A 26372-nucleotide genomic window follows, 5' to 3' on the forward strand; every position below is an offset into this window, starting at 1 on the left:
GGGATACAGCCTCTCTGCCTGTGGTAATGGAATTTCATTAATGGCATTTATCATCTGAGGTATGCATTTGAACACAAGTTTTAAAAAACCTGATTTCAGATTGAATTTAGCTTTGGGGGGAGGGGGAAACTCTTAGAAATGTCATGAGTTCTCCTAGTACCTGAAATTCTGAAAAGGTTACTTAAAAGTTTAAATCTTTAATCTCTTTTGTTAACTTCTGGATTAAATTCACTTTTAAAAATACTCTTATTGACTAATGAGCTGGTACCTTTTACTGTTACTTTCTTGAAGATTGTTGTTAGCTCTAGCAAAGAACTCATTGATTATAGTGGTATTTATTGGTCAGCCAATAGCCAAGGTGCTAACATTGTTCTAGCTCTAGGACTAGCATTGTGCTAACTCCAGAAAGCAGAAAAGACTTTGTTTACATTACAATCTAGACAGTGCAAGCTGTGTCATGTAGAATGAAAGGAACTTGCGTACATTATTTATAATATTTTGTACTGCTTTGGAGAATGAGTTTTATTATTTCTTTTTTTTTCTAGATAAGAAAACGGAGACTCAGAAAAATTAAACAATTTGTCCAAGGACAAACATTTAACAGTGACCTAGCAGAGATTCCAATCTAGATCTGTCCTGCCCTGTAGGCATTCTTTCTCCTTCACTGCTATCTACTTTTGTTCTTGGTTGTTGATTTTCAGATAGGGCAATTTAAAGAATTGTTTCTCATATGTAACATTAGAGCTCAAGTCTGAATTTTTTACGTTCTAGTCTGAATTTACTTTCCTCATGATTTTATCTGATTCAGATTCATGGAAAAAAGTTGGTTTGTAGGGTGGTTATTTCCGTATCTTCTGAGAATTGAGCTTGATTTCTAAGACCTTCTAGATGCAAATTTTCCCCCCAAAGTGCTCTGTAGTGATTTTTTAAATATTTAAAATCTAAATCATAAGTTTACAGTTATGAGCTGATCTATTTTATATACAGTATAAACTCTTATTTTTGTTGGTTTGTTTTTCCAGACTGAATAACCACCAAATAAATACTGCTAATTTTCTCCTATTCTTCCAGATTCGATGGGAACTTCAATACCAATGTATCTAGAACAATTAGCTGTGACCGACTTTCTACCACTGTTAACAGCCGGGCCTTCAATCCAGGACGAGACTTGAATTCAGGTCAGTGCTCTTTCAGCTTTATAAAAGTAAACTATATTGCACCACATTCAAGTATATGAATGAGTGTATTGCTTTAGACATTTTCCTTTTAATTTTCAAGAAAAATATATACTTAAAATGGGATATTTCTTGCTGGAAAGTTGACATTCGTAAGAAGGAAAGGAAGGAGAAAATCAGCCACATGCGTTGAGCACTTTCTCTCCAGCTGTTTTTAGCACCTTGCTTGGCTCTTTATCCATCATCTCATTGTTAGGAGTTTTACATTTGTTATTGTAAAGGTTACTTTAGAGACCCAGTTATCTTTGCAATAGAAGGTGTTGAATTTCATTTGTATTTCTATGTATAATTTTTAATTTGTGTCGGGGATGTTTTGGAAGAATGGTAAGGGAGCTTTTCTAACTAATAAACAGTGTCATAGTGCTTTAGATTGAGTTTGAACTTTCTTCCTGGTCTCAGAGGAACTCGGTTATATAGAGAACTCCTGGGGTACCTGTCTACACATAACTCCAAAGTGACTTAGTGTCTCTACTTTTTTGCCCCAGAGTTTCAGTTTATATGTCTCACCCCTCTGTCTTGTTACACACACTTGCTGATTGATGAACCTCAGAACCTAAAGCCTTCACCATTTCAGAGCCAGAAGGGGCTTTAGAAATCACCTACCAGCCTCAATTCTCAGATTCTACTAAGGAAAAATCAAAGGCTCAGAAGGGTCCCAAGACTTCCTGTATTGCCAGAGAGATGAAGGATCTCTCCTTTAAGGATCTGATCCTTAAATATGAAGAACTGTATCTCCCAAATTCCAGGTCTCTTGCAGACATGTAAAACCTAAGAGAAAAGCCAGAGGACCAGAACATTTGTTGTTAGAGGCCCACCCAGTCTTGGTCCAGGGGAAGAATGCAGTCTTTGGGAATTGTATATACAAGCTAGGTAATCTATTAGATCTGAAAAGGTAGAACTGTTAGCTTTATGTTGCTTAAAGATCATAAAACTATAGCTGCTGGCTAAGGGGTCCAACCCAAGTTAGCCAGGCATATGTTGTCTAGAACAACTCATAAAATGGCCTCAGTTATTTTTTTATTGGTCTGAAAATCTGGAAACCTTCTGGAGCAGGTGAGGTTTACTACTAGAAAGGATGCTAAATGAAAATGATTTTCATAAGAAACAACTGAAGGGACTACAGCAGGGCATAGAATGGGCAGAGGAAATGAATTATGGGAGGTGCATAGCTGGAACTTGAGTCTCCTGGCTCCCAAATCCAATACTCATCCCTCTTCCTTCAAATGTGCACAGTAACACAGCACATGCTGCTGGGTCTGAAGACGTGAGGTGGAAATAGCAGTCCTTGAGCAGGATCAGATTTGAATGTGTCACAGGACTACACAATTTAATCCAACAATACGTAGAGTTAAGATTTTTACAGTACATGTTACCTTGTGGGCTATTTGGTTATTTTGTTGTCGTCATTTATTTTTTTACATTCTTTTATTTTTTCAAGTTGAATTAATAAGAAAAAATCAGTGTGCTCCAGATATAGAGATAGATATATAGATATAGTCCAGAAGGACTTACTTATAATAAATGTTAATGTTTAGTGGTGGAACAGTGGGCTATTTTTACTCCTAATTTTCTTAATTTTAAACTAAGCATGCGTTTCTTTGTAACCGGGGTGAAGGGCGGGATAAGCAAGAAGAAATTATAGACTACTTTCTGATGTATTTTCACCTTTTTCTGGTAGACGATACCTTTACTAACAAGCCTCTGGTACTATATCCTGTTCGGTGTTGAGGTTCTAGATGACTTGCCGTCACCCTTCTGGCTGCGTGACGGGGGCAGTAAGAAGGGTGGGCTGGGGCAGACAGAGGCTGGGGCACGATCACTTGGGAGCCAGAGCGATGCTCCCCTGCCATGGTCACCCACCTTAATGGGCCACATCTTGGAATATCTGAAACCTGCTGCAGACATGGCTATATCCTCACTGCCTTATTTTATGTCTGTGTATAATAAGGAGCTCATTGTTGATATCTATCTCCATCATTAATAGTCATATTATTGTGCCTTTTTCTTAGTGAATGCAAAAGCCATTTATTCTGCCAGGTAATGGTCTCCCACCTACTAACTAGATTGAAAAAGTACAATAAAAATTCATTCAACAAATATATGTTAAGCATCTTCAATGTGATAAACACTCTCCCTTGGATTTGATAAGGAAGAGTGTGGTGAGGGTGGAGGTATATAGTTAAAGATCAGATGTTGAATTTTGCTGTTTCTAAGAGCACATCTCAAGTAGAACATACTACCTAACAAGAGCTGTTCTCAGCACAGTTGACGTAGCTAGATTTACAAGCAGCTTTTGGCAATATTCAGGTATTTGAGAACTGACTTGCTTACATGTCAAGTTTGTGACATTCCACCAGGCAGTGGCTGCATCCCAAAGTCCACATTCTTGAGCAATCATTTGTAATAGGAGTGGAGTGGTAGAGGGTGAAAGGTGACCTCAGAGCTCCTTCTTTCCTCCTCTCTAGCTCATGCCCCCTTTTCAGAGCAAAATTAATGTACTTCACTGGCTATCGCATGTCTGATATTTACATCTGTAAGATGTCCAGCCTTAGGCTCTTTCAGACTGTGTATAATCCATCAATGAGTCCCTAATTGATAACACAGTTTCAGGTTGCCTTTAAGGCTAGCTGGAAACAGACTCACATAAATTGTAAATGATTTCTTAAGTTCGTTTATCCAAAACTAGGTCATGTGTCCATCCATCCAACACACATGTGTATTCTTTTTCTTAAAACCACTGCTGCCAGATCTCTACTTTCTAAATTGACTCCTTGTCCCTGATTCCATTCAAATAACTAATGTTTGACAGTGCATGTGTTATATTATGGTGCTGGTAATGTTTTGTTCAGGTTCTTTCTTGCTTTTATCCCTAGTTGCTCACTCTCTCTTTTTTTTTTCCTTCAAAATTCCTGCTGAGCTATTTTCTTGTGCGTAACCTGATCCCTAAAGAGAGTTTATTTGAAGAGTCCAAGGAAAGTTGCCTCTTGCTCTCTTGAGTTACGCAATTGAGGTGAGAGTGGAACTGGGAGTTCGTCTTTCTCACCAAAAGAAAAAGTGTCTGGACTTTCTTTATGGTGTTTGATTTAAAGAGCATTTGAAGTTGCAAACTTCGATCTTGGTAGCATTGCAGTCTTCATTGAGAAACGGGATTCATGGGGTGTCAGGGGCATGTGTAAGTCACGTTACAACAGTAAATGTGCAGGAGGTACAGGTGGGCGCTGGAGGCTGCGCTGCTGATTTCAGTGGCTTCATCACTTCCTTCTGTGAATGGCAAAGACTTGCTGTGTGCCATAGGTTCTTCTCTTTTATCTAAAATGCTGTGAAAATTCTGTTAACTATGCTAACACTAATGTAGTGAAAAGCTACCTTCTACCTAAAAATGAGAATAAAAATCAACCAAACTAGGAATTTCTAGTTTGTTATTATGCCTACTTACCCCAGCTCCATGACTGCATTAATGCCATAGAAGATGTGGTAATTATGTAATATCTAAAAACTGTTCGGTTGCTTAGCAGTCCAGATATCTCAAGGTTGTGTGATTCAGTTTCTGTAGGTGTATGTGATATGCACACACATATACAAAAATAAGTACACAGAGGGCCCTTTTGTTCACCTTGACTCCCCTTCAGGCTCTGTTCCTGCACTGCAAACTACTCCACAGTCTAATCTTACAGTTCTCACAGCCCTGTTACAATGATTGCACAAGGTTTCGGCCACATACATCCTCATCTGTACTCTGTCATCACATACACAATCACAATGGATACAGCCTGTTGTTTTTTACTTCGGCAAGTGTATCTGAACATTTCTTTTGCACATACATAAATAAATACACTTTTATAACATTGTATTAGTGACTAAATAATATTATTGAGTTAATGAATCTGCTCCACTTCAACGTCTAGAAAGTTCCAACTGTTCACTCCGTCATTGCTCCCTTGGGAAATTTCAAGTGACCCTTCCACACTTTTACTGGACCGCTGTGTGGCAGTTGGCGGGTGAACTTCTCACTGCCATCCTTTGGTTTTCATTTATCCTCTTCTCTGCTCAGTCCTTTTCCTTTTCTCCTTGACCTCCTTTTCCGTTGTTCGGTTCCAAAGGGTAGATGTCTCTCCTTACCTCACTACGTGGTATCTCCCTGAACCTTCTCAACTTAGCCAGCACCTTAGCTCCCACCACGTGCTGCTGAATTCCAGATTGTTATCTCCGTCCAGGCCCTCTTTCTGAGCTTGGTTAATAGCTAACCAACTTCAGGGCACACATCTCTCAGAAATAAAACTATCAAAAACATAAACTTTCCTATAAATTTACTTCCCATCCTGCTTACACTGGGAACTGCTCCTCATCTTTTCCCCCCGATGCTGCTCCAGGTTTTAGTGAGCAAATGAAAGCGTGAGTGGGTGAATATGTGTCAGGTGTTACCGTGTACAAGGTATATCACTAGGCACTTACCTGTGTTCCTCTTCTTGCTCGTCACACTGATTGTGCCGAAAGTCTCATCGTCCTCTCTTCATTGCAAGGGGAAACTTGGCTCAGAGCTTGTTGTTCCCAGATGTGTCTTGAGTCTCCTTTGTCTTCTCTGTTGCAAATGCCACAAACTTAGATCCTCGTTGCCTTTCTAGAAAAATAATTAATGTAGAGATGCCCCCAAAGGTTACCCTGCTTCTCTTCTGTTTGTTTGTTTGTTTGTTTGTTTGTTTTTTAATATATCCCCCATACTGTAGGTATTTTGAAAATGCCTGCTCTGTAAATCCACTTTTCAAAAACCTCTGGTGGCTCCCCTTTCCCTCGGCGATAAAGGTGGAGGCCTTTCAACTTCATTCAACTTCATCTGTCTGCTCCTCTTTCTCTTTCTTTATTGTCCTGAGCTCTGCCCTCAGGGACTCACTCTCATTTCTTCAAATCACCAGTCTCCGTCATTCCTCCATATTTTCATTCATATTATTGGTTTATTCTGTGATAGAATCAGTACCTGACTTCTCCAACTTACAAAATATTGCTCAGTCCTTGGGGCCCAACTTCTTTCCCATTTTTCTCTGACTCCCGTAGGTAAGAATTCCTTGTCTGTTGTAGCTTGTTGGGTTTGCCAGGAGGCAGCCTCGGAGCTGGGGACCGGCAGCCTGTGGGGAGAAGGAAAGAAGCGGGACTGAGCAGTGGGAGAAACGGGCTGAGATACCGTCTCCGCAGAGTCCTCGGGTGCCACCAGGAGAGCCGCTGCTGTGCTGGCCCTTCCGAGTTGTGGTGGCCCAGCTGAGTTTATTACTTTACTGGATGGCTCGTTCTTATTGTAGAATTTTAATGTCTTATATTTGACATACATTTGACCCTCTGCTCCACTTAATTTGCTTTTGTGTGCTTACTGCTTAATCCAATGCCTTGCCCATAGCAGGTAGGTACGCAGTAAGTGCTTGGTGAGTAAGTGAATGAATGAATGAAACTAGGATTTTTTTTTCTGTAATTGTGTTACCTCATTTTTATAATGGAATAACCAAGACTTTTGAAGTACCTTAGTGAAGAAAGAAATGTGGTTGTGATTTGCTGTGAGGTAGCATGGGTCTCCGTCACTTAGCAGCGTGTCGGCACATGTGAATGTCTCAGGTATGTAGAGTGGCCCAGACCGTGCAGGTGGATGAAGCTAACTACACTGAGTCCAAACATACAATGTGGACACGAAAATCAATCCATCACTTCTTAGTATCTCATTAACCTTTTGTCTTTTCCTTACCTTGGATACCAAAGAGTATCCACTCTGTCTTGTAGATGAGAAACAGGCCCAGAGAAGGTAACTAATCTGTCTAAAGTCAAACAACAAACTGTTGGTTTGACATGACTAAACATAGTGTCTTGACTCCTAGCTGAGTGGCCTCCCCACAACAGGCTGCTTAAGATGAAGAGGTACATCTCCACCACTGCCTCCTGACACTTCACACCCTTATGTCTAAAGCCAAACTTACGGTCTTCTCTCTTCCTACCCAGACCTCCACCTCAGCTCATGTTTTATGTGTCACTTCATAGCAGCTCTATTTTATTTTTCACCGAAGCTGGAGACCCAGAATGAACCCCAACTCCTTCCTTGCACTCCCTCATAACTGACTTCTCTCAGGTGACAACTGTGTGATAGGGCAGACACCAAAGTAATGAAAACCAAGTTCTAACCCTCAGAGAGTTCACAACCAAGTGATGTGAGAGTGTGTGTGTGTGTTGGGGCAGTGAGGAGGAGGAGGAGGAGAAAAATCAAGTGCAGTTACCATGCAGTGCTAAGTGCCATCGTGGTAAGTTAAGCCCTGGCACTCGACCCAGGGCTTCGAGGCTTGTGAGGCTGAGCTGTGTCTTACAGGACAGCAGGGATCATCCTGGTGATATGCTGGTGGCAAGCACCTCTCCCATTTCAGAATCTGTAGAAAGTGCAGACCACACAGATCTCTGTGTAAGAGGGCATAAGTAACAGAAAATGAAGACAGTGCTAAACCTGAATTTAATGGGCCATTTGTACATCAGTCAAAAGAGTTTTGTTTGGGGGTTGGTTTCTGTTTTGACTTGTTTTTAGGTTGATGTCAACCAAACAACAGACTTTAAGCAGGGAAGACAAGAGAGTTCTGTGGAGAATGGATGGAAGTGTCGTCAGCCTGGAAGGAGAAAATGCGGCAGATTATTAAAGGTCATCCAGGAGTGGGCGGGGCCGGGGGGAGGTTGTGGCCAGGTGAGGAGTGGGATGGCAGGAAGTGGAGAATTGGTGTATACCACACTTAAGTTGGCTTGGCTGAGAAAAGGAGAAAGGTCACTGAAGATGTAGAGGTCAGACAAGGGAAGGCTTTTATTGTTATTACTGCCGCTGATAGTTTTTTAAGTTAGGAACACTTGGGACTGTATATATACTGAAGACAGACTGTATAGAAAGAAGTGAAACTAAGAAAATGGGGCAATGAAGTTTAGTGTCTTGGTGCAGTTGTTCCATACCTCAGTGATCGTCAGAGTCACCTAAGTGCTTTGTCAAAATAACCACTTTTTGGTCCCCAGCTCAAATCAGGTGAACCAGGATATTGGCTGGGTAAAGCCTGGGAATCTGCAGGTTTCAAAGCCGGTTGAGACGCTCAGCCAGGCTTGAGAACTCCATCCCTGTTATTCTCTTACTCCGTCCATGAATGTTTGAAGATCACCTGCATCTTTGGGTCCTTTGGGAGCAGCCTACTAGAAAGGAAGAGGGTAGAACAGTAGATCCTATACTGCTGGCCCCAGAGAGTTATCTGGACTCTGAGCCCCTGACCAGGCTCTCTCAACTGAATCAGGGACAGGACTGATTATTTTGCATTATAGAATTAGCCTAGAAGAGACATGACAGGCTTGGAACAGAACCAGAGATTTAAGGGTGCCCTCTACTTAGTATTCCACTAAGATAAATACGGTGGGATAGGTGGGTCAGCGGTCATTAGTATTACTTTGGCAGTGGGTTTCAGCTAATATAAGCAGTGTGATGGATGAATCACTGGGCTCCATGCTCTGGATTCATTCAGCTCAGAACTCAAGTCACTCTTCCCTTTCTGAGTCAGAATGCCTTTAACTATATCACAGGAACAGTAATATCTCTTCAGTGAACCTCCACATTCTGGCTCTTGTTAGCTGCCTGAATTGTAGATAAAACTGCATAGGACTGTTGTGAAAATGATCTGAGCTAATATATCTGAAAAACTTAGTAATGTGCCTGGGACATGGTTAAATGCTCAATATGTTTAGCACTTCTGGAGCAGTGTAAACATTACCTGGGGGTCCATGAAATAGAGTCTCTCCTGAATACACGGTAAAGCAATCCTCAGGATGTGAGCGAGGAGCAGGAATTGGAAGGCTATGGTAGGGTATAGTGCCAGAACTTTTGTGAGGAACCATCAGAATGTTATTTTATTTCATTCCCCTCCAAAATGATGGCTGTTGCGCAGAATATTACTGAAAGGTACTATGTAATTTGGGGTCTGTTAGGGAAGTAGGTGTGTTTTTATATGTCTGCAACTTTGTGTATTTAGGACAGCTTTTATATTTTGTATTTGGTAAGCTGTGGGAGGTAGATAGCTCTGGGTGTTTTGCTTGGTGGTGTTGGACTGGGCATCAGAAAGTCCAGAGTTCCTTGAGGTGGGAGGCAACACGCCTATTACAGAGCATTTTCTGTTGTTGTTCCTGCCCCTGGTGGACAGTAGTGAGAAAAACAGAAGTGTCGGCACAGCTTCACGCAGCTAGTTTGTCATCCATCTCTTTCTCATCGGCCTGGTGATTTAAGCACTGAAGAGGGTGGGCAAGACTTTGGGAACATTGTTGGTTTTGTTTTTACTGACGAGGTTAATGCCTTTAGAACAGGTCAGATGTAGATGGTGAACTTGGAAGGTGAATACTTAGGGGCCATGGAATCTGGGGCCTATAATTTAGAATTACCGTGTATGCAGGCAGATTTTGAGACTCAGTAAATAGGAGTTGTAAAAAATAAATAAATGCCTGAAAAGGGGAAAGGCACATTTTTAGGTAATTTTGTGATAGCAGTTTATGTGTTGTAGTTGAAGAAAAATAAGCCAATGTGTTTTGCAAAGTTATTTGTCTTTGCTTAGATTTAACATAGAAACTGTAAGAAAGACAAATAGTTTGTTGAAGGCTGTGCAGAAGGGGATGGAGGGGTCAAGCTGGCCTTCAAAGAACAAGGTGCCATCACAAATAGTTCTTCATTCTTTAAACTCCAGTATCGAGTTTCTCCATCATCCTCACCTAAGTGCTTCTTGGTCCTGTTTGGACATGTTGTTTAGTCTTGGATCACTGTTAGTATCTCGTGGTGCTGACCTACAGCTCCCAAGTCAGTAGGGAGTAAAGATGCTCTTTTTTCCTTTTTGTGTTTTTCTGCATAAACTGGACCAAACCTACCCAGTTGTAAGTATACTCTTTCTGGTTGTAAACCTGTGTACTTCCCTCCTATTGGTCTTCATTCTTTGCTGTCTTAACACTGTTCTCTTTTGGTTGCTAAAGGGGGTTTTGGGGAACACATTGTCCAAATGCATTACTGTACAGATGAGGAAGTTGAGGGGATGTAGGTGAAGAGCAGGATCGTCATTTACTTGGTCGCTCAGCACACACTGGCTGACTGCCTCCTGCAAACCAGGCATGTGCCAGGAGACTAGTAATGGGATGAACAAACCTGGCCGGGCTCCTGCCTTCATGAAGCTTACAGCTCCTCTGCATGAGCCATGCATCACATTGTTTCAAAGGTAAATACAACAAACATTGCCCACGTTTACTGTGAAGGAAAGCACTGGGTGCTCTGAGAGAGGATGATAACTGAGGGAAAGTCTCTCTGAGAATGTGACCACAGTTACTCCAGACCAAAGGATCATCTTGTGCAAACAGCTTGGCACATTTGCAAAACTGAAAGAAAAAGCTCTTAATGTATACCGTATAGTGAGTTGAAGAAGAGAAAGGTGAGGTTAGGGAATAGGAAGGGGCTAGATCGTATAGAGCCTCCCAGAGTTTGGGTTTAGTACTGGGGGTGCTAGAGTGGGAAACCTTTGAAGGGTTTTAAGCGTATCCATGGTGGAATTTGATTTCCATTTTGATTTACATGCCGTATAAAAAGTAAATTTAAGGTCAGAGGGCTTATCAGTGTTAGAGATGAGACTTCAGCACATGGCTTCTTATTCCCAGCCCATTCTGATTAATCAGCCCATTCTAGTTCCTAAGTACCAACCTGAATTAAGTAGAAAGTGCAAAATAGCATTGGGCTTATGTCCAAATGGCTTACTTATGCTTGCTCCAATGGAAAGGAAAAAAAAAAAAAAAGAAAGAAACCTAGAAAGTAATTAAGAGGTCTCAGCTATATAATGGCTCAGTTCAACAAAAACCCCTTCTATTATCCCAAATGTGTTGTCTGTTAGCTGTCACTCGGAGTCACGGGCGCTGTAATTACTGTTGATTCTGCCCTCTAAGCTGTAGCTTGTGTCTGTGCCATTTTCTAGTTACACCAGCTTGTGGGGTCAACGGCGAACCCCATGACGTCGGACTTCCCAGCTGGTGCGTGCCACTTTTAGCAATTCAGCAGTTTGTTTTTTCTCACAAGATTAAATGCTACTTTAGCCTTACATCTTATTTGTGACATTGTGGAATCATTCCTTTTCATTGTGTCTCCTTAATTTGTTTACATTGTCTATTTACAGAGGAATGCAACTGATTATTTTGATTGAGAAACACCAGCATGTTTAAATATATTTATCCTGCCTCTCAAGAGATACTCGGTGTGCTTTCTATCTGATGATTGCTAACTCATTTCAGCGTGTATTTAGTGACATGTGGAAGCAGCGCGGTATTCTGGGAACAGCAGGGCTTTGGACAGATGTGCCTAGATCAAATCATCACTCTTCCCCGCTGGCTCTGAGCAAGCTCTGCATCTGTAAAATGGGTATAATAAACTTATAGAGTCATTTTGAAAAGCAGTACACCATATATAAAACTGCCCAATAAATTTTCACAATTTTATGATCACATCAGCTTTACTGAGGTTGTCATTGACATCCAGTAAACTTACACGCTTTAAATATACTGTTGACACATTCTGACACGTTTAACCCTGGGAAATCTTTAGACGAGTGGGCTTTTTATCCCTCCATTTACCTGTCTGGTCTGTACCTGTTGTAGTGGTGCTGTTGGGAGAAGGGAGTTTTTTTCCCTTCAAAACATTTAGAATGATCATTGCTCTGTATTGCATTAGTCATGATATTGTTTATTGGACTCGGCATTAGAGGCAAGTAAGATTGTAGGATTTATCAGACAACAGTATTAGAAAAACGGTTGCATAGTACTGTGCAGACTGTCCGTCCACAGCCTGCATGCGGCAGCCGTCAACGCTGCTGCTCTCATGGAGTGTGCGCCTTGGTAGGGAAAGAACCGGGGGCTTTGCCTCAGGGGTACAGAGACCCTGCCCTCGAGGATCTTCATATCTAGGGATGAAGTGAAAAGTTACCCAGAACAACAATAATACTAACTAGAAGGTGGGAAAAGGTAAAATACTGGAGGAATTCAGAGGGTGCAATAACTTCTGTCTTGGGAATAAGCTCCAGCGAGGAAAAAACCATTCATTGCCTCCTGTGCGTGTGTCTGTCTGAGGTAGGTGTGCAGAGCAGTTTTGACAGATACGGGACCTGCCCATTGAGAGCTGAGGGGCTAACGCTGTGCGTCATGGGCTGACGGGCTGGGCATCTGCCCAGCTTTTTCCTGGATAGTGTCCAGCGTTCCCGAAGAAAGGGAGTGCGCAGGACCCCAGGCCAAGTTTTCCATTGGCCAGAACCCCTAACTGACTCATGTGAATGGAGAAGCCCCCTCTGGGTTGCCTGTGTGGATAATAGGGCTCTCATTCACCTCCACATCTAGGTCAGTGAGGGGCCCACCTGGGGTGCATGCCACGATGAAAGATTGCTTCTGGGCTCTGGGGTCCTTATTACCATCATATCCATCATCTTCTGCTAGTACCAAATAATGGATGAAATTCAATCAGATGCCAAAGAAGTTCTCAGCGGGAAGATTTGCAGAACCTAGCCTGATACTTAAGCTCTCGTGCTGCAGTGATTATAGGGAACCAGAGTGGCAGTTTTTGTGTGTGGTGAGACCAAATGTATCATGCACTGTATGAATTGTGATTTATTTTTAAAACATTCTTGCTCTCAATGGCTCCCCTTTTAATAGTCTCATTGTAGCCTGTTTATTGTTACAGATGTTATTTTTAAATGAGGTCATTGAGCTTTCCTTTACTTCCAAAGGCAATGTTTGCCTTTTTATTGCTGGGTTGGCAGGGCCGCCTGGAGAACAGCGCTAATATGAGATCGAGGTTAAGGCTCCGGACCCCCAGGAGGAGAGGCAGAGGAAAAACCTCTTCCGTGTGAACACACACTCACATCTGCCTTCCCTCTCAGGAGACACTGTGGTCGCCTGAGTCCAGGTGATGACCTTGATGGGTCGTCGCCTGGCAGAGCGGAGAGGGGACAGGCGTTGTGGACACACACTGGGTTGACTTCTTTCTTGTCCACTGAAACCTCAAGCAGGTCAGGAACCTCTCTGGTCATGGCTTCGCATCTGTACCTTGGGGATGATAATTTTGTTACTACTAGCATTTTCGTGAGGGTGAAATGTGCTGCAACTCCTTGGTGTGTGGGGGGCAGGGTAATTGCTGAAGGTGTGAGGCGCCGAACATGCTTCAACAAGTCCAGCTTGCCACTGATGTTTGTAAATAAGCTCTTGCTGGCACATGCCCACATTCATTTACAGCTGTACATGGCTGCTCACACAGTATAGTGGCAGAGCTGAATAATTGCAACTGAGACCACGTGATGGGCAAAGCCAGAATCATTGCTAAACTAGCCCTTTACAGAAGTTTGTCGACTGCTGAGCCAGACCAGAAGATAGCCATGTGGTATTCAGAGCTCTATATGTGTTTTTCTCAAAGGCATCTCACACTTTTCTTTCTTTTTGGCTTTGCTTAGACTCCTCCTCTGTTGAATTGCCTTCTATTCTATTTCCCTGTATACAGTTCTTTCAGTATATTGGGTAATACAATAGGGTTTGTTTTTTGGTCATCTTGGTATATTTTGCAACATGTGAATCTGTACCCCACACATAGTAAGTGTGTAACACATCACCGAGTTTGGTGTGGAACAGAATAAATTGCATCAGGGAAGGGAGACAGCTCTGATTCCAGGGAGAGAAGGTAAGAAAGACTTCATAGAGGTTTGGGGACAGGATTGCACACAGTAAGGTGGCTGTCACTCCAGCTGCAAGTCAGTGACAGGGGTGCAGTATACACAGGTGAGGTAAAGAAGACAGGAACCTGGAGACCCAGGCTCGAATTCCAACTCAACTATTTGTTGAGGAAGCCTTAAGCTCTCCATGCAGATTTTCTCAACTCTTACGGCCCATGGACATGAACTAAGGCGGGAAGATGCTGGAGGGTTGGGGGGGAATAAAGAAGGGGAAATTGGGAAAACGGTAATAGCGTAATTGATAAAAAATACTTTAAAAAGAAAGAAAGAATAGGGCATGATGATCCTAACGTTGTTGTGTGGGTTAAATGAGATGACAGAAAGGAAGCCTCTCTCCCCGTGCTGGCACATTAGAATCGTTCCATAAGCTATTATTGAATGGTTATGGGTCTGGCCTTTCAAGTACTGTCAGTGCTGTTTCCCTCATTATGGAGTGAGCACGGCCAAGGTCACACATCTAGTCCCTCTGGAGACTAGGCCTATTAACATCACTGTTTTCCACAGTTGGAGAACGTACCACAAGCCAGTAAGTATATGCTGGCCCACCAGGGACCAGTCCAGCAAGGGGGGGATTCGCGCAAATGGGCCATTCACGTTGGAAAAAATAATCCAGGACATATAGTGTCACCATTCAATGTTGAGAGTAATTGCTTCGCTTGACTTGAAACATTCATTACATTTTCTAAGATGGGATAATTTTTTAAGGGACACAAAGAAAATGTTTAGTAGAAAATTTACAGCCTTATATCTAGTGGGATCTCTTCATACTACAAGCAGTTTATGCAAAACAGATGCCTGCAGAGTGGTGCCAGCATGCACCTGTGATTTGACGGTTATATTTCATGCTACCCCCTCCTCCAGTTCTTGCAGACAACCTGAAATCCAACCCTGGAATTAAGTGGCAGTATTTCAGTTCCGAAGAAGGAATTTTCACTGTTTTCCCAGCACACAAGTTCCGGTGTAAGGGCAGCTATGAGCATCGCAGTAGGTATGTTCACTTACTTGCTGAAGTTTTAATTGCGTAAGACTGATCTGTATGAAATATAGGTTCTTCATTTACATACATGGCTCTGCCGCTGTGCTGTGGTTTTAGAGACTTGTGCTTGTTCTGCAGTGATTTCACCTGTGAACACAGGTCGACTGTGGAAGTGTTAGGGAAGAGCAAATGATAGAGTCCAGAGCTTTTCTAGAACTACCAAACAACCAAGTTAAACAAGATGTTTACTAAAATAAATTGAATTGATTGAAGCACCCAAACTGTTCTGAGCTTCTCACATCTTTGGTGAGACAGAAATGGTGATACTGTACCTTCTCTTAAAGTATAGCTCTCGGAGACTCGATAGCCTGTCTCAGAGCAGAGTGTGTGATGCCCAGCTTGCCTTTCTGTGATATTATGCTTGGCCAGCCTTTTGAAATGTACACTCAAATCTTAGCTACGAGAAGGGTGAAGGTTGTTAGAAAACATTGGATTAAAGATCCATTGTTAACACGGAAATGACTTGAGGTTTTACCACTTAGCCAGAAGGGCAGTGATGGAGATATCGTTTGTATGACGAGACTCATCAATTTACAGAACGAACCCCTTGGGTAAAGATACGCTCCCAGGGAATCCCCACGGTCTTCTGTTTGCAGTGCCAGGTGTTTGATCCAGAACTTCTGCAGTCAGTGCAACACGCCCCCTTTTCGGGAGTCTAAATTAACCGGAGCTTCTCTTCATCTAATTTTCATTTGCTTCTCAGAAGAGAAATTAGATGGCATGCTGTTTTTAATGAATCACCTGTGAGGGATAGTCCAAAAGGAAAGCTGGACTTTGTCACAAATCAACATTCACCTACACTTGGGAGGTTTCATGCATCCCAGCTGTAAAGAAGTTGTGATTTATATACCCCACTGATGCATTTTTCACCAACTTGCTGTGGCACCTTGAACACATGTTCTACTTATAGTTATGTGAGTTGAGTTAGAAAGAGGAAGGTGTGTCCTTTTTGAAAAATCATTCACATAGCTTGGAGGACCTAAAAAGTTCAATATTTCACATGATTGTCAGTGTTGGGATAGTTAGATTTTCTTCTTTTTGGTTCCCTCTTTCATTTCTGTAGCCACGTCTCCTGGATTCTTTTATCCCATTTCCCTGCTGGCTCAATGGTAGCGACTAGTGGCCCTTTAGTATTAATGCAGGACTTCGGGCTTGAGAACCACAGTGTCCACTTGGCCACATGTTGAGGGTGTTTGGGACTTAGCCTGCATTTCTTAATTTGTGCCCAGGCTTTTGTGACTCAGCTGGCATCTAACATTTCACAGAAAAATCTAGTGTTCAAGGGGTGTCAATAAGGGAGAGCATTCTCTTGAGGCTGATTTGCTTTCTTAAGCTCCCCCTAATTTGTTCCAGCTTTAAAACCGTGAATAGAGACCTCATTAAACCTCTTCTCACAAACAGTCCTGCACTGCTTTGATGGGGGGCATTTCTCCTTTGGAGCTCCACCCACCCCCCTTTTCTTACTGTTAGCAAACAAAAACCTGGCAAGAAGAGTGGCTATCACAGGCTTGGACAAATTTGATGGCACGGTTTTAAATGCTTAGATAAGGGGCCTTTTGGTGGCTGACCTGTGTGAATGGCTTCAGTGCTGAAAGGAAAGGGCCCTCTTAGCACTAGCCTTTGTCTTGAGGGGAGAGAAACCAAACCTGCTATTCAAAGCAGCCCAGCATGCCCCCAGATTATGGGCTGCCTGAGTCCCACTCTGTCAGTCTGCCAAGGAAGACCCTGCACTGGCGAGCGGACCTTTTTCTCCCTCTGATGCTCCCTCTGCAGCTTGAGGGGGCCCCCCAGTCTATTTCCTGTAGCAGGATGTTGGGTAATGGTGGGAGCATTGTCAGGAGCAGCTGAGATGGTTGACTTTTGAGGAAAAGCTAGCCTTTCAAAAGATTTGCTTCTTAAAACCTTCTCCTGGTTGCTTGAATCTTTAGAAGACATACGTTACCAATCCCTGGTCTGCAGACACACACTGTTGTCTTGTGGTGTTGTTTTCAGTACGTCTGTGTAATTTCCCATCCTGTGCCCGTCTCTCCATGTTTGTGTGCCCGGTGGAAAAACACATACGCATCAGTGTACCCACACATCTGCCATGCTCACAGCTGTGTTAGGTTGGGGCCTTTTGCTTAAACTGGGACTGACTGCAGAGAGCTCTGCTCCTTCCAGACCTATCTACGTCTCTACAGTCCGGCCGCAGTCAAAGCACATAGTAGTGATCCTGGACCACGGAGCTTCCGTCACCGACACCCAGCTTCAGATCGCCAAGGACGCTGCCCAGGTCATCCTCAGCGCCATTGATGAACACGATAAGGTGACCGTTATCCCAGGGACCCGCTTGGCATTGGCTTGGCCTTGAGCACGTTTGTAAAAGCACTTATGTCTTATGACGTATATTTTTAAATTCATCTTTAAAATGATGTTGGGGAAAGAGAATGGCTTGGTTTTCACTCTAGTATTTGAGGAAGCAGCTCCCAACTCTGATTCCAAGTCTCTTTTCAAACCACCCCCACCCAGCCAAGGCTTGCACTTCCTTTATGCGGCCTGTTAAGACTTCTAATTAGCTGGTACTTGCACACTGGGAGTTATGCTAAGGAGCAAAAGGGCGAGGGCTTGGTGGCTGGCTGGACTTTATCTGAAGGTGGGCGGGAGGGAAGGGAGCAGGGAAGACTGCTGGAGGTTTACTAATCTCTAGGACACCTCCGAGACAGGTGTGTTCATAGCTAACGGTAATCTATTGCCTGTGGACATTTTCTGCTTCATCATTTTGACTTTTCCAACTCCTAAGGTTTTACTCACCAGTGTAGTTGTTTAAAACACACACCCCACATCTTTCCCCCAACCCTCCAGTTGGAAAATCAAGATAGTTAGTACTTGCTAAGATTTTTTTCCTGCATGAAATACTTTTTTTTAACATTGTATGTGAACACCATACCGCTGACTTCATCTTGGAACAAAATCAACCTCTAGGATCCCTCCCTCTTACCAGTCCTTAGCTAATCCTTTTCAGATTTGATAGATGTGTGCCTCCAGGCATTTATTTTTAAACTTTCAGAAATCTGTAGGCCTTCTCATTCCTTGGGCTCTTTTGAAATTAAAAAAAAAAAACAAAACACCTTTACGTGGTAGGATGACAAGTTTCTTTTTCTTTCCCCCAGATCTCGGTGCTGACTGTGGCCGACACTGTCAGAGCCTGCTCGCTGGACCAGTGCTACAAGACGTTCCTGTCTCCTGCCACCAGTGAGACAAAAAGGAAAATGTCCACCTTCGTGAGCAGCGTCAAGTCCTCGGACAGCCCCACGCAGCACGCAGTGGGGTTTCAAAAGGCGTTCCAACTGATTCGAAGCACAAACAATAACACCAAGTTCCAAGCGAGTAAGTGCGTTTTCTCAGAGGACTTATAAACTATCGGATAAAGGGTGGCGATAGGAATACCTTCTCAATGGATCACACCACGATGTCTAGGGGGATTTCTTTTTAAATTGACTTAGGAAAAAATGTTTGTGTGTTGTCATAGTGGTCATCTCATGCTAGGGTCTTAGCTAGATTTTCTCTTCTTTTCCTATCAAAGCTACTCAATCTGTACAATTTCTTCACTCCCAAAGCCTCCTCTTTCTGCCCCTTTTATTAAGAACATATGCCCATTTATTTCCCAGGGACACCCACTTCCTTTTTCATGCTGATTGTCAGCCTTGCCTTCTCATTGACTTAGAGTGGATGCCTGCTTATGCCCAGTGCACATAACCGGGGCAGCAGGAGTCCTGGAAGAGGGAGATCCTTCTGTCTTCTAGCCAGCTGTCTTTTAGATGGGCATTGCCCTCCATATGTACAAAGGTACTCTAATTTAATTTTATGTATCAAAGAAAATCTGGAATTAGGATGCATACTTAAAGAAAGGATATTTGAAATAAGACACATGCTTTGAAACTACTGAAAGAAATCTGTGTACATAATTTTCCCTTTTATATTTGAAAATCTATTTGTAGGCTTTCTCTTTAAGTGAATGTCTCCATGAGATAAATTTAAAGAGTATCTTTGTAAGCTCTTTATTGTGTGTGCATTAAAAGGAAGGCAGCGTGGATACATGCAAAGCACAGTGCCTGGCACATGATGGACCCTTGAAAGAAGGAAGCTGTTCTAATTATTGGGACTAGTGATGGTAGATGGCACATGAGTTCTGTGTGTCCGAGTATTATCATCTCACAGTTTCCATGAGTCAGGAGTCCAGGAAGAGCTTAGCTGGCTGGCTCTCTGTTTGGGATCGCACAAGGTCGCAGTCCGGCCGTCAGCCAGGTCTGTGGTCTCGCTGGAGGGCTGGAGTCCTCTTCTGAGCTCAGTTGTTGACATCATTAATTTCCCCGCAACTGTAAAATCCATGTCCGCTTGCTTCTTCAAGGCCAGCAGGAGAGCGTCTCCTCTTCCAGCTCCTCACGTCAGGGAGGGCTTTAAATTTTTAAAGGTCTGGTCTGTAGATCAATCAGACCCACCCTCCCTTTCAATTTAATGAGGTTGAGCTCCCTTGTGATCGACTCATTAGAGACCTTAATTCCATCTGCAAAATCACTCCATCACCTTTGCCATAGTCTTTTGCTTAGAAGCAAATTACTGGTCATGCCCACACTCAGGAGGGGAGAGGACTATGCAAGGGTGTTGGTCTTTGGGCTCATCTTAGAATTTCCCCAACCAGCCCTGAAAAGTGCCAGCTACTGATGACCAATATGACAGGATGGCCAAGCATAAAGTTCCCCATGGTTCAATAAGACTAGTGGATAAGGCTGACCTCTTAAATATTCAAGATTCATGATTGGCTAGTTGGTCAATGCCATTTACCTGTAGGTGTCATCTTCCAGGTGCCGTCTACCTGCTGGCATTCCTCAGTGGAATTGTTCTTTCTACTTGATTCCTTGGCCATCAAACCAGCTTTGGAGTTTAAGTCCATTTTTGATGAGTATACTGTTTAAATCATGGAGAGAAATGTCAGCCTGGCAGTGACCAGGTGGTGAGTCTAGTGAGCCCGGGGGAGGGTGACAGGGACTGTTTGTGGGGCATCATCAGCTCGGGAGCGCCTGCTCCGCCAGGAGGGCAGCTGCTCTTCTGTTTAGCCTGTGTTTCCAGAAAGGAATTTCTGCCCAGTGCTGCCAGATCTTCTGGTTCAAGAGAAGCCAGAAATCTGGATTTTTATGTGAAATCCCTTGATTTTCAAATTTTAACATTTGTTCCAGCTCTAAAACTGTGAGTACAGAACTCATTAAATACTCTTCTTACAAATCTTCCTACACGGCACATTAGCAGAAGGCTACTTTAATGGGAAGCATTTGTCTTGTATGTGTTTTGTTTGTTTGTTTTTAATGCATAGAGTAGTCTTTTTTAGGCCAAGTAACATGTTTCTCAGGTTTAGCTCACAGGTCTCCACTTAAAGCTTCTCCTGACAGATTAGAGGTGGGGGGAAAGAGCCCATGGGGTTGCATAAACAAATACTTCAGGAATTAGCATTGTCCAGTTTATTCAGGAGAGATTTGAGGTGCTCTCAAGCAGTATAGCGTAGTGGTTAAACATGCGGGTTTTGGATTTCAACCAATGTGGTTTCAAATTCCTACTTTGAAATTTTTCTAACCTTGTGAACTTGAGTAAATTATTTGATCTCTCCTGGACTGATTTCCTCATCCACAAACTGGGGGTGATAATAAGATCCAGGATTCCATCATAAATATTAAATAAATGTAGCTGTGGTTATTATGATATTCAGTTTCCTCCAAGACTTCCAGCTAACCTAGAGCAGATACCCCAAGCATCCTAAATTGACCTCAAGCCTAACTGTGACCAAGGCCCACGAGTAGCCTTGGCTGCAGCACAGTGAGGCGTCTGTGTGCTCCTCCCAGGAGCTTGCACTGTATATCATTCCTGGTCATTCCACAGAAAATCATTTAGCACCTACTCTGTTCCTGGCACTGCTTTAAGACCATGGGGTGGGATCATTCTAATGAGTCAGACCTACCCAGTAGGATTGTTGTGAGGATTAATCTGTGCATGCAAGTGAAATATTGACCCCGTACCAGTAGCCATATAAACAAAAGATACATGTCATAAATTATTGTAGCTTTGCACTAATAAGAAAAATCTAAAACTTTTATCTAGTGCTGGGTCTTTTTCAGTCATATAGTAGATCTTTAACTGATACCATCAATACATTTGGGTTGTTTGTCCTGGGTTGGTTATTGGCATGATTGGTTGGTGGGTCACTTTATAGCAGATGGTTAGGAGTGGCGATCTACTGGCACGGTCAACGTCCAGATCTGAGTTGTTCTTTCCTTTTTTAATGTTGACCCTAAGACATGCAGACAGCCTAGACAGCGGCTTGCCAAGTGGAGAGCCCATTGCATTGTCTTCTAGGTACATGCTATGTTGTTGCTCTGCCCCAAGTCTGTATAATTACTCAACTCTGACATTACTAATCACAGGGTTCAAAGTTCCACTGAGTGACTAGACAGAATATTCTAATAAGTAAATCAGACCAAAATTTGCAAGTGTGGTGTCTAAGAATAGAAAAATAACTCAATTTTGATTGAAGATAGCACAGGAATGGAGTCAGGGATAAGGCCAAGGCAGTGAGGATGCTCATCAAATGTGTATCTTACTCTGGGGATGGAGAGAAAATGCCCTGGCTGCTGAAGGAACTTGTGGGCTGCAGGCCTCCTAGCTTTCCCAATACGGGTCTGTGCCCTGAAACTAAGTTTCAGTGACAATGTACTTAGAATCATAAAGCTAAGTAAGAAACTCAGTGGGGTTTCTTTTAAGTCAGTGTTACAGGTGCATCCAGGAATTTATCACACAGTACGTTTGCCATAGAGCAATGGATTTTCTCATAACTTTAGAACAGTCTGAAACTTTAAGTGAGATGTTTGCAGGTGTGTATTTGCAACATTAGAAAAATATCACCTAGTTTAAGACAGGGATATTCCTAAGCTTATGGGTATTTTGTGTGTCTTTCATCAGTATTCACTTCCTAATTTCTGATAAATAAATAGTGTGATATAAGTTTGAAGTTAGTGTTTATTAGAGAATTATTCAAGCATCAAAATGGGCTTTAAGACATGCTTATATGCTAAATCTTAGTAGTAACTAAGGGATAGCAACTTTGAATGGATTTACTTCTTTGAGTCAAATTGTATTAGATCAGTTCATTTGCCTGCAGCATTGATTCAACATAAATGATCTATTCAGTGCTGCATAATAAAGGATACTATCCAAGTCTAAATTGGAAATCTATAAATTGCAAGAACTTTAAGCATGGTATCCTCAACATTGTGAGGATAATTTTTTAAAAGAGTAACTGTATACGTTCTCCTTTGCTGGTTGACCAATTACCCCAACACTCAGTGACTTCAAATAATAAGCATTTATTATTTTGGCAACTGTAGGTCAGGAATTGGGGCACAGCCTAGCTGGGTACCTGTGGTTAATGGTGTCCCATGAGGTTGCAGTCAAACTATTGGCCAGTGTTGTTGTTTTCTTGAAGTTCAACCCAGAGAGGATTTGCTTCTGTGTTCACTCAAATGGGTGCTGGTGGGATTCGATTTTCAGGGCCTTGATTCCATGCCTCTCCACAGAACAGCTCACTAGATGCCATCTGACTTCTGTCAGGGTGAGAGAGCACCGGAGGTAGAAGCCACTGTCTTCTTATAACCTAACCTCTCCCATCCCCTCTGCTGTGAGTCGTTAACTCCAGCCCACACGCCCAGGGAGACTACTGCCCATGGATGCTAATGTCTGGTGGTAGGATCACTGGGGGACCAGCTTGGGGATCACCTGCCACAGCAACTCTGCAGCAACCTCTAATGATGACAGCAATTAAGGCCTGAAGAAATAAGCATTATCACATATTGTATAAATATGTATTTCTCAATAAAAAAACGCAAACTGATATGCAGGATGTCTTACAAATCTGTATTGAATCAAAGAATCTCAGATTAGAAAGAAAATGTAAAAATCAACTTGTCTTCCTTCCTTCCTTCCCTCCATTAAAGCCATTATTCAGCCTGGGTCTCTGGGTCTGTAATGCAGGAAATCTATCCTTTTTGTTTGTGAGTAAATCCACTTGAAAGGAGTTCTTCACACTGAGCTAAAATAACTTCTCAATTAACTGTACCCATTAGCCTTAGTAGGAGTAGTTTTAATCTTGAGTCATAGATGCTACTTGACACCACTACACGAGTTTTGTTTTGTGTTTGGGTGTATGTTATGGTTTCTTCTTTTGTCTTTTGCCCTCTATTGGCCATCACCCCTCTGTTTTCAGTCTTTTCTTAAATTAACTGATCAGTTCTCCCAGCACCCCTGTGAAGTTCTGTCATCCCCACGTTGTGGACAAGGATGTGTGGGGAGGTTCAAAACTCTGCCTGCATCACCCAGACACAGCTTATAGGTACCAGAGCCGGGAGTTGAACACAGGCAACCTGGCTCCTGTGTCTGTGTTTTATTGCTCTTCTACTCTGGCAAGTTTTTAAAATAAAAATGGTTTGGAACTACTTAGTATGGGGAAAATAACTGCACACATCTCAAGAGCCCCTGGAAAAATCACCATTTTTAAAGGCTAATCCCTCCCCCACCAAGAAAAAGAAAATGTGCATTCTTGGCAAGAACCCTGAGTCACTAAGGAAAAGATTAAATCAGGTTCTGAAGCCTCATTTGCAGAAGGCAGAAGAGACTTCCATTTCGGATAGCTAAATTACCTGAACCATGGGTGCCTAAAGGAAATCTCCTTTTATCTGGTAAATTTATTAGGAACACTTCTTTACCTGACAGCGGATGAATGAGGCCTCATTGCCCACAAAGGGCAGCACGGATGAGAAGCAGAGGCGGGGAGATGAAAGCCCAGCATCAAATGCGAAAGAGCAGGAGCGGCGGGCCAGGCGGGTCCTTGAGGCGGGAAAGTCCAGGGGACCTGACAAAGAAATGGAACTGCTGCCTGTAGCCAGAATCCAATGTAACAATTTGTATGTTTTTGTTTAGATACAGACATGGTCATAATTTACCTGTCAGCTGGCATTACATCAAAGGACTCTTCAGAAGAAGATAAAAAGGGGACTCTCCGCATCATCAATGAAGAAAATAGCTTTCTAAACAACTCCGTGATGATTCTCACCTATGCCCTCATGAACGGTAGGTAGTGTTTTGAGATTTTCCTTTCAGATGAAAGTTCTCTCTAAGTGTATGCTGCTTTCATAAAAATAGAAAAGAACCCTCGCAGTGTGCTTTGATGAAGGGTGTAAGGAGAGGGCACCTAGGCAGCTTCCTTCCTAAGCCCGGCTTTCTCTCTCTAAGGTGGGCATTCAGGATGCGTGTTAGACGGTCCTTTCTCTTCGTCTCTCCAGCCAGCTGCTCGTTCCTAAACCTTCTCTAGTTATGTGGTCTTGCAGAGTAGTCTGCACAACTCCTTTTATTTTCCCTATTTCTCCTTCATATCCTTGGAATTCCATACTGCATGGAGGCAACTAAGTTTTCTCTGACTTAAGGAAGTCAAGGCATTGACCTGCATTCTTCTGCGAGACTGTGAATATTACATCTCCCCACAGACTCACACCCTGAAGCCTCTTCTGCTACTTGTTCCTCCTCCTGTCTTAGCTGTATGATAGGGACAAGTACTGTCTACTTGGCAGGGTTGTTCTGGAGATTCGCCCTATGTATTAAACACCCAGGATAGTGCCTGCCACCTGCAAGAAACTCGTTAAAGTTCTTGTGGTGTTTTTTGTTTTTGCTGTTAAATCGGATATTAATTATATGAAAGGATTTAGTCCATTGGCAGATCTGAGGAAATGCTCAATACCTTTCCTCCTGTCCTCCAGTCTGACTGCAGCTCAGTTTTCTGGCCTCTCTGCTGTGTCTGGTCTCCCTGCCTGTTAATGCATTGCCCTCTCTCAAAACATCTCCAGGCCCTTTGTTCTCTGTTCCAGGTGGCTGTGGGCCCCTTTTTCGAAGAGGCCATGTCTCGATCCAGCACCCCTTCCTGCCTATGGCCTTTATTTCTCTGATCCACTTCCAGAGTTCCATGTAGAACCACTTGGCTTTAGGAACAGTGCTTCTCATATTTTAACGTGCTGAGGATTACTTGGAGTTATTTTTGTGAAAAGAAGACTCCCAGGCAGTGCCCTCCGATTTTCTTTCAGGCCCTCTTGGGTGGGGTCCTGGAATGTGAGTTTGGGGCCACATGGTCCTCCCCCAGGTATTTTGTGGACTGCACGTGTGCCGTCTAGAGGTTCCGGCTTCCAGTCTTCAGTTAGCCGTGGGGCTTATTGCAAGTTACGTCATTGCTTTAGGCCACAATTTTGTCTATAAAATGAAGGAATAAAATATACATAGGGTTGCCATGATAATAAGTGAACAAGATATGATGCATTTAAGGTTCCTGACGCAGCACCTGGTAAGCGACCAGTCCCTCAGAGCAGGTGAAGGAAAGAATGAAAGACTCTGTGATTTCTGTTCCAGGACAGCTCCGAGGCAGAGGTGTTTCTCCCCGAGTCTGGGTCGCTCCCCAGGGTGTGTGCATAGTGCTGTGTGCATGTTGCCTGTTAACTGCAGTATTGTGCTCACATACATACTGGTGTCTCTTCCCTCCTCTTTCCACCGAACTTGAGCTTGTCAGACAGGAGCGATGCTTTAGTTTCCTGTGTATTCTGAGCACAGCCGAGGTAGGTAGGGATGGCCTGTTTTTGCCTGGGACACATACTTTCAGTGTTACTCTGAGTGCCAGTCTCTCTTTTTTCATGTGGCTAGCTTTTCACTCTTAAGAGGAAGGAAGGGACAGAGGTAAGGAAGGGGGTGTGGAAGAAAGGAAGGAAAGAGGGTAAAGGGGGAGGGGTCAGAATGGAGAAGAGAGGGGAGGGGAGGGAAAATTTATCAAGCCTACAATGTAACCTAGTGCACTGAGGTTTTAGAACTGTATCATACAAAGTCCCTGACCTCAGGAAGCTTATAACCTAGTGAGAAAGACAGACAGACAAGGCAGATACATCATTGAATGCAATGGTACAGGAGTAAGGAAACATAAAAGGAAGTGATCGTGTCTTCTTTCCCGCTGGATCTGAAGGTCTGCTCAGGCAGATGCTGAGTAAAGAGGCTTCCTTGCTCTCACCCATCTCTTCACTGCTCCTAAATCTCCCCACCAGAGTATCTTTTGTACCTGCTCTGCCCCTGATAGTTTCCTTCTGGGAAACCCCTGGCTACTTCCTTCAAACCACCCGTCTCTCCTTGCTCCCTTTAACCTAGCCAGACCCACAGCCCTGCTGCCATCTGTGCCCCTCGCGAGTGCCGTCTCTGCACACGTTCACGGGCACTGACCCACTCCCT

The 26372-nt window shown here is 43.1% G+C and overlaps 1 protein-coding gene across 1 annotated transcript in view; it reads left to right on the plus strand.

Moving 5' to 3' along the window:
- The window catches only part of CACHD1 (cache domain containing 1), a 206686-nt gene that overhangs the window by 137145 nt on the left and 43169 nt on the right, over window positions 1-26372 (plus strand). The window contains exons 4-8 of the mRNA XM_028512383.2: window positions 1072-1178; window positions 14867-14993; window positions 17202-17346; window positions 18191-18407; window positions 24039-24188. Coding sequence (XP_028368184.1) covers window positions 1072-1178; window positions 14867-14993; window positions 17202-17346; window positions 18191-18407; window positions 24039-24188 — 746 coding nt within the window. The remainder of the gene's footprint in view (window positions 1-1071; window positions 1179-14866; window positions 14994-17201; window positions 17347-18190; window positions 18408-24038; window positions 24189-26372) is intronic.

This window comes from Phyllostomus discolor, chromosome 5 (assembly GCF_004126475.2).
Source record: "Phyllostomus discolor isolate MPI-MPIP mPhyDis1 chromosome 5, mPhyDis1.pri.v3, whole genome shotgun sequence".
Classification (NCBI taxonomy): Eukaryota; Metazoa; Chordata; class Mammalia; order Chiroptera; family Phyllostomidae; genus Phyllostomus; species Phyllostomus discolor.